The 13,556-nt window shown below is 38.9% G+C and overlaps 1 protein-coding gene across 1 annotated transcript in view; it reads right to left on the bottom strand.

Annotated features, from left to right (window-relative positions):
* LOC149621109 (uncharacterized) overlaps window positions 1-13,556 on the bottom strand; it is a 37,214-nt gene that overhangs the window by 18,246 nt on the left and 5,412 nt on the right. Inside the window, exon 6 of the mRNA XM_089854701.1 lies at window positions 12,888-13,544. Within this exon, the coding sequence (XP_089710827.1) occupies window positions 12,888-13,544 (657 nt within the window). The remainder of the gene's footprint in view (window positions 1-12,887; window positions 13,545-13,556) is intronic.

Genomic DNA, 13,556 nt, shown 5'->3' on the forward strand with positions numbered 1-13,556 from the left:
GACCGCGTTCGCAGTTTGCGTATCGGAGCAAACGTGTTCGCCATTTCCGAACTGTTTTCACAGTCACGGAAATGGCTCCTCTACTTGAGTTCTCACACCACCATCTTCTGATCTTTGTCCATCCCACATGAACACCAGTCTGGTACTAATCTGGCTTCCAACACCATCATCTTCTGTTCTTTGTCAATCCCACATTGACACCAGTCTGCACATACACTGGCTTCTAACACCACCATCCACTAGTCTGCCGTCTATTCCACATAGACACCAATCTGTATCATTGGCTTCTACTCCACTATCATCGTTTAGTTTTAGGATATATACGCGGCGATCAGCTAGGGTTACGAGAAACGTCTAGCCTCCCTAAGGTGGGATCGCCACCAAAGGTTTTCGCAATTGCGCTTTTTCCTTACTATTATAATGGAAACGAATCGTATATATACCCCAAAATTTGAAGAAAGCGGGCAAGAGGGGTACCCTTCACTTTAAACGTCAATATTAGCAAAGTTTGAGATGATAATAGGTATAACTTTATTTTAAACGATTTAAATATTATTAATGTTAATTATTGAAGATTAAAATAATTAAAAATAATTATATTTATTTAAATATTAAAGATAAACCTCTCGTACAAAGAGAGATTATCACTGCCTCCTGTATCAACCAAGGCCCGTGCATGCGATATATTTCCTTCATTGCCTCCTATATCTACCAAGGCCCGTGCATGCGATATATTTCCTTCATTGCCTCCTATATCTATCAAGGCCCGTGAATTGTGTTATATTTCATTCATTGCCTCCTATATATATAAAGGATGAGGGCAAAAGTGTTTTCATTGGATAATTTTGTTTATATAATCTTCTCGACACGGAGAGGTAATATTTTGGTTTTCCCAACTTGTTTAATTCCTGGTATCACTGATATCAACCCCGCAGCTTGGTCGAATTTGGAAATTAACTAATTGTGACTGCGTGTGTCATAAAAAACTAACAAACAACTTTCTCAAATATATATACAGGGTGTTTCTGATAAGTCTGCCATAAATCAAGGGGCGTGTTCTTTGGGTCAAACTGAGTGGAAAGTGTCAAAGAACATGGGGTGTACAAGAATTTGCAACGAAGATATGGCCCCCCAAACATTGGCCCCTAAAACAAGAAAATATTCGAATATGTAGACTAAAACAAATTCAGCCTTATCAACTTGTTTAGAAATAATGAGACAATTTCAATAGTTTCCCTCCAGGTTATTGAACTTTCACCTGGCAGAAGTGTATTAAATGAGTAGAAGTATGCCTACTCTAGTAAAGTAAATTCAAAGTATCATGGTACCTTTCGGTTGGTATTACTTTTATTCTTAACAAGTTAACATGGACGTTACAGGTATTGTTCAAAATGTCCACCAACGGAGTTAAGACAAACATGAACCCGTCTTTCGAAAGATTCTTGGACATGTTGGAAGATTCCTGGCATGTTCCTGATTGTTTGACAACCTTCAATAATTCGACTTCGCAAGTCTTCCTCATCACGGACTTCATTCTTGTACACGATGTCTTTGAGATGACCCCAAAGATAGAAATCGCACGGATTTAAATCCGGAGATCTGGCTGGCCACGCAACTGGTCCTCCACGCCCAATCCACCTCAAATTAAACGTAGCATTAAGATGTTCTCTAACTGCACGGCTGAAATGTGGGGGTGCCCCGTCGTGCATAAACCACATGTCACGAAGTAATGCTAACGGTATGTCCTCGAGTAGTTCAGGTAAAGTGTCTCTTAAGAACGTGAGATATGCTTCACCATTTAGTCTGGGTGGAAGAAAATGAGGACCTAGTAAATGATTACCGACAATGCCGCACCATACGTTTAAAGAAAATTGCTGTTGGTGACTTCTAACACTAGTTGCGTGTGGGTTTAATTGGCGCCATTCGTGGTGGTTGTGATAGTTCAGAATTCCATCCCGGGAAAAATGTGCCTCGTCGGTTACTAAAAGGACCTGTGGAAATTGATTGTCCTCTACTCTGGCCAAAAACCACTCGCAAAAGTCGATGCGTCTTGGATAATCTGCCGGGTTAAGAGCTTGCACCTTTTGAATATGATACGGGTGAAACTGATGTCCGCGGAGAATTCGCCAGACCAAAACGTGATTAACATGTAATTGTCGTCCAACTTGTCTGGTACTTGTCGAGGGGTCCTCATCGAACATGGCAAGGACGTCTTCCTCGATTTCCTCCATGTCTTCTGGAATGTCTCGCTCTCGAACGTTGTTGGGTTGTACTTGTCCGATGTCCCTCAAGCGCCTGTCAACAGCCTCGAACGTACGACGATTTGGTATGCGTCGTTGCGGAAATTGTTCCTGGTATCGCCGCTGTGCTTCCACTGAATTGCCCTGCGCCAGTCCATACATGAGATGCATGTCTGCATATTCTGCATTGGTATACGCCATACTGTACTACCACACGTTCGTTCGAAGTGATACTGTGACGTTATCAACAACATCGCGTTACTTTATAGCAAACCACCGTTTAGTTTTTACGTTTGCGTCATGACTGTCAGCATTGTTTTTTATTCACAAACGTAAACAATAAACGGTGGTTTGCTAAAAAGTCTTTGGGGTCATCTCAAAGATTCTTTGGCCTCGTGTACAAGAATGAAGTCCGTGAATAAAAAACAATGCTGACAGTCATGACGCAAACGTAAAAACTAAACGGTGGTTTGCTATAAAGTAACGCGATGTTACGTCACAGTATCACTTCGAACGAACGTGTGGTAGTACAGTATGGCGTATACCAATGCAGAATATGCAGACATGCATCTCATGTATGGACTGGCGCAGGGCAATTCAGTGGAAGCACAGCGGCGATACCAGGAACAATTTCCGCAACGACGCATACCAAATCGTCGTACGTTCGAGGCTGTTGACAGGCGCTTGAGGGACATCGGACAAGTACAACCCAACAACGTTCGAGAGCGAGACATTCCAGAAGACATGGAGGAAATCGAGGAAGACGTCCTTGCCATGTTCAATGAGGACCCCTCGACAAGTACCAGACAAGTTGGACGACAATTACATGTTAATCACGTTTTGGTCTGGCGAATTCTCCGCGGACATCAGTTTCACCCGTATCATATTCAAAAGGTGCAAGCTCTTAACCCGGCAGATTATCCAAGACGCATCGACTTTTGCGAGTGGTTTTTGGCCAGAGTAGAGGACAATCAATTTCCACGGGTCCTTTTAGTAACCGACGAGGCACATTTTTCCCGGGATGGAATTCTGAACTATCACAACCACCACGAATGGCGCCAATTAAACCCACACGCAACTAGTGTTAGAAGTCACCAACAGCAATTTTCTTTAAACGTATGGTGCGGCATTGTCGGTAATCATTTACTAGGTCCGCATTTTCTTCCACCCAGACTAAATGGTGAAGCATATCTCACGTTCTTAAGAGACACTTTACCTGAACTACTCGAGGACATACCGTTAGCATTACTTCGTGACATGTGGTTTATGCACGACGGGGCACCCCCACATTTCAGCCGTGCAGTTAGAGAACATCTTAATGCTACGTTTAATTCGAGGTGGATTGGGCGTGGAGGACCAGTTGCGTGGCCAGCCAGATCTCCGGATTTAAATCCGTGCGATTTCTATCTTTGGGGTCATCTCAAAGACATCGTGTACAAGAATGAAGTCCGTGATGAGGAAGACTTGCGAAGTCGAATTATTGAAGGTTGTCAAACAATCAGGAACATGCCAGGAATCTTCCAACATGTCCAAGAATCTTTCGAAAGACGGGTTCATGTTTGTCTTAACGCCGTTGGTGGACATTTTGAACAATACCTGTAACGTCCATGTTAACTTGTTAAGAATAAAAGTAATACCAACCGAAAGGTACCATGATACTTTGAATTTACTTTACTAGAGTAGGCATACTTCTACTCATTTAATACACTTCTGCCAGGTGAAAGTTCAATAACCTGGAGGGAAACTATTGAAATTGTCTCATTATTTCTAAACAAGTTGATAAGGCTGAATTTGTTTTAGTCTACATATTCGAATATTTTCTTGTTTTAGGGGCCAATGTTTGGGGGGCCATATCTTCGTTGCAAATTCTTGTACACCCCATGTTCTTTGACACTTTCCACTCAGTTTGACCCAAAGAACACGCCCCTTGATTTATGGCAGACTTATCAGAAACACCCTGTATATATGATTCAAATTTCAAACTTGATCCCACGTTAGAAATTTGGGAAAGACTGAACGCAAACTTTCGCAAGATCAACGTATAATAAAATACACGTGACAATATGAACAGCCATATTCTGCCATTAAAGCTCCGTAGGTGCATGATAACACGTACAATGTAGTGAAAAAAACAAGTATGAAGTCAAGGGTAAAATTAGAGACAATTTTGCAGTCTTTCCTGTTTCTGTTGAAACCAACTAGCACAAGAAGTGATGACAACGATGAAGTTATTAAAGAAGCAAATTAAGATTCAAAGCAAAAACATATTAATCAATTATTATGGTAAAATTTTTATTCTTTAATAGCGAAGATATAATTACTTATATACCATTTGTTATATCAAATATGGTTTATTATAGTTAAATAAAGGGTTATATACAATATTATATATATTGTGATTGTTACGTTGATATCTGATCAAAATATTCTTTTGGGTGCTGACATAATCAAACTGATCACATTTGAATGGTCTTTCGCCACTATGAATGCGTCGTTGTTTGATCAAATTATTCTTCAATGTGCTGGAAAATCTCACTGATCACGTTTGAAGGGTTTTTCACTGCTATGAATGCCTTGATGTGCGATTATAGTACTCTTACGGGTACTGATCACACACTGAATGTATTATCATAAAAAAAAACGAGTTTGGAAACAGAAATAACCCATGTGTCCGAGTCGAAACAGCGGTCTCCAAAGACTTGATCTTACCTAACCCAATATATGCTTTGAGATTGTGGAAACTTGAAAAGAAAAAATTGTAGGGTAATAAAAATATCCAAAACATTCTATATTATTTGTTTGAATGATATTCCAAGTGAACCTAGGAGGTGCACAAATCTATGACTGTTGAATATATTTGCAGTGATGTCACCGGGTTCGATCAGGGAGGGGGAATGGAAGCTTTCCCCCTGATTCGATTAGTTAAACTTATAGAACTGTCCGAGTCTCTATTTACTGACAACGCACAATCTGCTTTATACCTTCAGATGTTTAGCTCGTGTGAATTTTAATTTCGATCCATCCCGAGCCGTTAAATCTTTGCAGAGATAATTGTAATTAAACATTAATGTGCTTAAAGCACATTACATTATCTGAAGAAACTTTGTTAAACAGCCCGATATGTACCCATTTAGGACTTATCACCGCTATGAATGTGTTTATGTGCAATCAAGCTACTCTTCCGAGTGCTTCCAAAGTCACACTGATCACATTTGAAGGGTTTTTCGCCACTGTGAATGCATTGATGTCTGATCAAATTACTCTTGTTCTTGCTACCATAGTCACACTGATGACATTTGAAGGGTTTTTCACCACTGTGAATGCGCTGATGTCTGTTCAATAGAGTCTTCTGCGAACCTATATAATCACACTGATCGCATTTGAAGAATTTTTCACCACTGTGAATGCGTTGATGTCTGTTGAAATCACTCTTCCCCGCACTTGCATAGTCACACTGACCACATTTGAAGGGTTTTTCAGCACTTTCAATACGATTGTGAATGCGTTTGTGTCTGGTCAAACTACTCTTGTGCGTGCAGGCATAATCACACTGATCACATTTGAAAGGTTTTTCACCACGGTGAATGCGCTGATGGACTTTCAAATGACAGCTCTGCGAGCTGGCATATTCACATTGATCACACTTGAAGGGCTTTTCACCGCTGTGAATGCGTCGATGTATTCTCAAACGTTTCTTCGTTGTGCTGGCATAATCACACTGATCACATTTGAAGGGTTTTTCACCGCTATGAATGCGTTGATGTGCGATTAAAGTACACTTACGGACAGTAGCATAGTCACACTGATGACACTTGAACGGTTTTTCACCACTGTGAATGCGCTGATGGACGTTCAAACAGCCCTTATGCTTGCATGTATAGTCACACTGATCACATTTGAAGCGTTTTTCATCGTTACCCTTTCTTACGCGACGTTGTAGGCCCCTTTTATATTTAGTCGAATATTTGCGCCCCGTTGTTCGTTTCTTCTTCAATTTTTCTATAGAAAACATAGAAACCACAAACATCATTTACAATTTAGTATCAAGAATATAAAATATTCAAGCGAACTTCATTAAACAAGATGGCCCCGGCCATATTAACGTTTTGCCTGGGCTAGCTAAATTTATTGTAAGGTGACCCCGGGTTCCCGGCCTATATACTTTACGGTTATTTTTTTTCTTTTAAATATCAAAATCATTCCAATTATGAATAGCTTGATTTTGACCAAGATTAGTTTTCATCTAAGTTTAAAGCGGAATTAGGTTCAGAAGCTGAACACACTAATTTTCCGGTAGGGACTCCGTGACGTGTCTCCCACATTGGAGATTTTTGGAAGATAAAAAAAATATATTCGGATTTTTATTAAGGAAAACAACGTCAATCTCATAGCAGTTAAATCATGTTCGTGTCTGATCAAAGAACCGTTCTCAGAGCTAGTATAGTCACACTAATCAAGTTTGAAGCGTTTTTCTTCAGTACCATTTTTAATGTGACGTTCAAGATCACTTTTATATTCAGGAGATATTTGCAAAGAGTTGAACGCTGCTTCTCGGATTTTCCTTCAGAAAGCAAACAAACTGAAATTTGTCACAATTTGAATCAAACACACAGCACTGTTCAATAGCACTTGATAAAACCGGTCATGCCGAGGACAAAAATGGCACAAAGTTAAAGAAAACAAAGTTCGGAAAACAAAATTAATACCGCTCCGAATCGAGATGACTACCTCCGAAGATTTTACCCATCAGAGAGTGGAAACTAATGGTTATTAATTATTATTAAGAAAATATTTAAGGTTTTAGTCTATTGCAATATAAATATGCTTATAAAATAACTTGGAAGGGAAAATGATACGACTGCCGTTATTGAAAGGCGTTATAATGTCCTCTCTTCTTTTTTGTTTCTAGGTGATCGAGTTTAAAATAAAATGCAAGTAACTGCAGTTGGTTAACAAGTAACACCAAATTAAGCACTTGGACTGGCGTTCCCCTTTTGAGCAGAATATGATGGTGGAGAAAGTGGAAAATTTTCGATAAGTCGGATATCATAATTTTAGGATATGATGGCCACTTCTCCTAGGAAGGTAGACACTTAGCATAAGCGGTGTATGTGACAAAATCGTGATTTACTTGAGTCACATGAAATCGTCTTGGATAGTTTGCAACGACTAAAACATTATTTTTCCGAAAGGCTCAACCCAAATCTCAAGGATGTTTACCTTAACACCATTTTCTCTTTAAAATCCTTGTTTCCCCATACATTAAGTAATTTTCAATGCATTACAAATTGTGTCCATTACATTTTCAATAATAGATCGTTGCATATTTCATTATCAGTAAGACCAAAAGCGGTAAGGCTTCACACACAAAGTATGCATCTTGGGCCATAGGTGAGATACACGATATATTCGAAACGCCTCGTATAGAACCTCCTAGCACGCGAAGGACAATTATTCGATGACGCGGTTCCTTCGACACTACCTCAAGAACCGATTAACCACTTACAAATATTCGAGAACTGCTATAGAGACGGAATAGGGTCTCAAAAATATTCTTCAGATGAAATTATTCACAGTTTCAAAGACCATTGGGAGTAAAGCACTAAGGTCTTATCAATCTGAGCAACGTTTGCTTGGGCTCCTTAAGACACCAAGGACGGCCGGGTACCTGCATTTTTAAAACGGAATTTTTTTCTCGTCCGGTGGCCACGGAGCTCAGGCTCAACCGCTGAATTTAGGTAACCAAGTTTTGGGCTTAATATTATTCGCAGGGACAATTTTCCGTTTAAATTTAAAGTTAAAAACGTATTAATTTAAATGAGACAAAATTTTTAGAAACTTAAGATTTAACATGCTAAGGATTGAGGATTAGGTTGAAAAATCCCAGGGAAGACAGAAAGTAATCAGGGTTAGAAAGGACGGGGTTAAAAAACCTGTTAGGGTATGGATTAACTAACCCTAGGGATTGTTCGTTCCCTCTAAAAGATAAAGTATACATGTTCCAAACGCCCCCTAGCCGCAACTACTATCCCTAACAGGAAGTTATAAGAAAATTGGACCAAATGTCACGTGTCCTATGACGTCAAAAATTGAAATCCCGCCTAAAATTGGGCGCCGCCATCTTTAAAATCCGCAAAAACGATTTATTTTACCTAGAGATGGCGCTATATCTACATCCGTTTTGCTCCGATAAATTGAGGGAATGAAGCAGGGCCGGATTAACAATTTTTTGGGTCCTAGTTCCGTGCCCCCAGCCCCCAACAGACCACAGTTTAAAAGAATCTAAGAGACATACTATTTTTTATACCTTTAATTGACTTAATCCTTAACAGCATATTTAAATTTCTTTTTTAACTCAATAATTAAATTTCTTTCTAACTCAAGAAATTTATCAGTTATCTCTTCATAGTCTATGAAGTCGTTTAGTAAATCCTTTTCAATATATATCAAAGCTAAAGAACTTAATTTTTCCTGGGCTAATGTGGTTCTTAAGTAGTTTTTCACTCTTTTTAAAGCTGAAAAGGATCTTTCGCCACTTGCATTGCTGATAGGCAAACACAAGTAACTTCTCAAAATAATTTCCAAATATTATTGTTATGAATGAAGGAATGAAAGAATTCTGGGTTTTTGCTTTCTTCATTTTTCACGAAATGTTTAAATTGTAGCAGTTCGTTTTCAAGCTCTTCAAAATTTAAATCATTGCAATACATTTCAGCCAATTCTTGGAAAGCTCCAGAGAAAGATTCATCGGGGGCATTAATGTTTAAAATAGGTTTGAACTTTTCATCAGTGACCTTGTTAACTTCAGATCTTTTTTTAGTATTTGTCATTAGATTGTCACACAAGACGTAAAACACTTTTATTTTGAAAGCGTTCCGTCCAGTCAGTGTGTTATCATCGTTTTTAGCCACATCGTATGATGTACATCTACGATGAGACTCTTAGTTTCACCTGCCTTGTTGTATTCGTACTCGTATACTAGTAGACGGTGAAAGAGTAGCGCCTTTGGCAGTATAAAATTTTTCGTTCGTCATTTTAAAGCAAAGCGCGGGTCCAGTGGATCCCCTACAAGTTGACTTTCCTTACGAACTCCAGTTTTGGCTTGGCGAAGGCAGGAGGCATTTGTGGGCGGGATTTATAAGTGCCCATATAAATCCCGCCCACTAGGCTTTGCCAAGCCAAAACGGGAGTACAGGAGGAAAGTCGCCTTGTAGGGGATCCACTGGACCCGCGCTTTGCTTTAAGGGAGAGTGAATGGGACAGAATTGAGGTGAGGTGATTTTTACCTTCGTCTATTTTAAGAGAACGGAGATTATAATAGTAACTCTAAGCATTGCATTTAATTGTACCAGTAAGGTTAAGCATTTTGAATTGTGTTTTACGATTGTTCGATATAGGGTCAGTGTGCCTAACTTTGGACAGCTGCAACTTTAGACACTTTTATTATAAAAATCATATTTAATTACTGGATGCATCAAATTGATAATGAAATAGCTTATTTTAAAGCTTAGAATGTGAGGAATTTAGAAAAAAATACTTCAAAGTCGTAGAATAACATCCGACTACGTTACGAGCCAAATTAGCCCACTCCCCAAACTCGTCCATTTAAATTACAGCCAAATTTGACGGGGGTCAACCCTTTGGTCCCGGGAAATAAGGTTTGACGAAAATTAGAGAAATCATACCTGAACAAACTAGAAACCATTCGAAAGAGCAACTTTTTGGCTTCTTAATCCGTATTTTAAACACTGTCTTACGCGGGAAATTCGACGAAATATTCAGCTTTAAAAACACCTTGGCAAATTTCTAACTTTGGACACTTTCATGCTGGCCGATTTCTCCGTTTGTTAACACTAATTAACTCGCGATATTAGCCTTTTTTAGAGTTTAAAACAATAAGGGACACGTCCTCAGTTTGTTAAAATTGTTACGCGGCAAACAGCGCGCCAAAATAGGCCTAGGCCCTGTATACCTAAAAACCTACATAAGTAGCCCCATATTTAATAAAGTTTGTTTTAAAGAAATTTCTGATTTTTATATAGGCCTATTTTAGGCATACGTCTAGGTCGGCCTAAGCCTATATTTTTACTTTTGAAATTGTGATTCGCCTAATGCGTCCCCAAGTCACCCTTTTTTTCGCTGTCCAAAGTTAGGAAGGGGTGTCCAAAGTTAGGAAGGGGGCGTCCAAAGTTACATAGAAGTGTCCAAAGTTGAGCACGAATTCGGCCTTTGGGGAACTCTACTTTGTGAAAAATGTATTCCATTTAAAAAGTTGAAAACTTGTGAGAATGTGTCTTAAGAATGCTTCTCTCCATTGCTTTTTTAATTTTGAGTCTAACATATAAGCAACGGAAGTTATTCAAGGTTATGCAAAAAGTGTCCAAAGTTAGGCACACTGACCCTATTTAAAGCGAGATAGAGGATTATGGTGTTACCTTAATTAAAATGGAAGGTTTAATACTCCCTTTAAAACTCCTGTCACCCGTTGACAATAAAGCCCCGTTTTCAATCAAGCTTTTTTGATCAAAAACGCAAGCCAGTTTGAAAACGATTAGTAGTTTTGCAGTTTGCTTTTTTCTCACGCGGTAGCGCGCTGATTGAAAATACGCTTTTTTGCCACCTCAATCGTAAGCAAAAAGCGTAAACTTTTTGCTTGATTGAAAACGAGCCTTAAAGTAGCAGGCGGCTCCATTATCACCCCTAGCATGCTGGCTAATCTTCTGGACACGAATTTTACCTTGCCAAAGGCAGGAACCAATCAGACCTAATGCACTAGGTCCCATTGGTTCCTGCCTTTGGTTTAACTAGCCTTTGCCAAGCTTAGCCAACGTGTAGCAGAAAAGGCATCTTTCAGGGGCATCAACGGAGCCGCCCTTTGCTTTAAGGGTTTCACGCTTTCAATCCCGCTCCCCTATTTCAAAATTCAAAGAAATCGAGGGGAATTTTTAAAAAGCAATAGGAAGTATACTCCGACATTATATTAAGAATGGTCTTGATTAGATGTTTATTATTAGAAGTTACGTGTATTTCTTCAAAAATCGAGAATAATTATAAAAGAAAGTACTAGCTTGTGGCCCCGGATATTACAATTATAACGTAAGTAAATTTAAGTAAGGATTAAGGGTTATAATTTTTGTTAGGGCATCTCATTTTCTGTACTTCTTTTAATGAGCATTTACGGGTATTTCGTTTAACCACTGTTAAAGAATGCTCATCGTGGGCTTTGCCGGGACTCGCTGTGATGATACACGCAGCGACGCCGCACTTAACCAAACCAAACCTAACCTAAAATAACTTGTAAATTATGTAAAAATAAAATAATTTACGCTTAATGAATTTTGTTCAAATTAGTAAAAAATTACCTTAAATCATAAATTTAAGGTTAGGTTTGGTTAGGTGCGTTTTGTATTTTTAAAAATGCGATTCTTTGATCACTGAAACCTCGAATGTTTGAAGCTATATTTATATTCATTTTTTTGTAACGGACGTGCGTGTATCATCACAGCATGAGCGGCTAAATGTGCGCCTGTTTTGTTATTATCAAGTTTTATCAACTGAATAAATTTCCCCTTTTCCAAAATTTTACTAAATAGAATATGTTTTTACCCCTAATTATTGGTACCTTTCCGAATTATGGCTAATTAGCTTGTTTATTGCCACCTTTTCCCAAAAATTATTATTTTTAGTTTTTTTCTACCCTAAAAAGAGGCGCGCTTTTAGCCATTCGTATCACAGCGAGTCCCGACAAAGCCTTTGGCACTGCTCTATATATGATTAGTTTTTTAATGTTAATTATTGTTTGCGCTCACTATAATGGTGTGCAATGAATAGAGGAAGGCGTGAGCTTTCATTTGGTATATGATTCATTAAGTTTGGAAGAGCAGGGGCTATTCTTAAATTTTGCCATTATGTCTTTTGTGAGCTGAGCCATTATTTAAAATTTTTCAAATTATCACGAACACCCTGAATAAAGCTTATCAAGGAATCATACAATGCAACTCCAGTGTTTAATGACGGTCAGTAACAACACGAATTCAAAATGAAATTTCTTTGTAAGAGGATTGCAACTTCTGAAGATACATTTCCATTGAATCTCTAAGTTTCTTTTAGTCTTTTCCTTTCTTCCTTTATAAATTGGCACTTATCTGATTATAGGTGGCCATAATGTTTTTGGGTAACGGGTTTTTCAACATTAGCCTGCCCTTATATCTCACCGGGCTTTTCCATGGTGTCAGTGAAGTGACGTTATGTTTCCGTAAAGTGAGGGGGGGGAGAAATATATATTTTTGGTTTTTCATTTTATCAATTTTTGAAAAATAGCTGATTACGGGACCCTCTTCTATCCGGGCCCTAGGCAATTGCCTAACTTGCCTAGTGGTTAATCCGGCCCTGGAATGAAGAGGGGAATCAAGGAATGATTCGGAACATGTAGTTGGCGACAGTATTACATGGGAAACAGGGTTAGTGAACAATCCCTAGCGGTAGTTAATGCATGGTTAGGGGAACTACCACTAGAAAATTTCGAAACATCCTCTGTTTTTGGTGAGGTTTCTAAATTCTACTGTAAGTGGCTCAATTTTGACGATTTTTGAGTCTTATGTTCCAGTCCCAAAAATCGTTGCTGACCCTAAGCGTAAAATGACTTACCAATTTCCGAACTGGCAGAAGTTGTATTACTTTCGGAACTACTTGACGAGCAACTTTCGGATGTATCAGAGCCGGACACTGAAGTATTATCTTCAACTTCAATCAGTTCTTTTGCTAAATCGCTTGGCAAGCACAGTTTCATAGTTTCATTTTGTCTATTATCAGTTTTCTTTGAATCGGTCAAGGTGATTTTGGACTGGTCATCATCAAGATTCTCCTCAAGGGCTTCTTCCTGAGAATCGCCTTCCTTATTCGCGTCAAGCGACGACAATTCCCCATGTTTTTCAAGACACAATTTCTTGGATCGAGTTGCTATTCTCTCATTTCCTCTCTTGGTCGAAGAAATTTGTGATTTGGGATAAGAATTGTTAACGCTAAGATTGTTCTCGGGAGGCGAATCTGTCGTTGGGACAGGAGACATTTCGAACTGCGCTTCGCCTTCAAGGTTAAGTAAAGGAACACCGTCACGGCATTTGAGTTTAGGAATACATAGTTTCATAATTCGCGTTGTAAAACGCGCATTTTTTGAGGTAGTCTTAGTTTGGGACGTGTTTCCTTTGCCAATCTCCGCATCACATTCAGGTGATTCTTCCTTAATGTCTTCTTCAGTCAGCGTGCCTTCGATATTGCAAGCACCTTCGGCTTTTACCAACGAACCTTGATGATCAA

Source organism: Phalangium opilio, unplaced genomic scaffold (genome assembly GCF_054372755.1).
Source record: "Phalangium opilio isolate 3A_F unplaced genomic scaffold, DU_Popi_V2 ptg000209l_1, whole genome shotgun sequence".
Taxonomy (NCBI): domain Eukaryota; kingdom Metazoa; phylum Arthropoda; class Arachnida; order Opiliones; family Phalangiidae; genus Phalangium; species Phalangium opilio.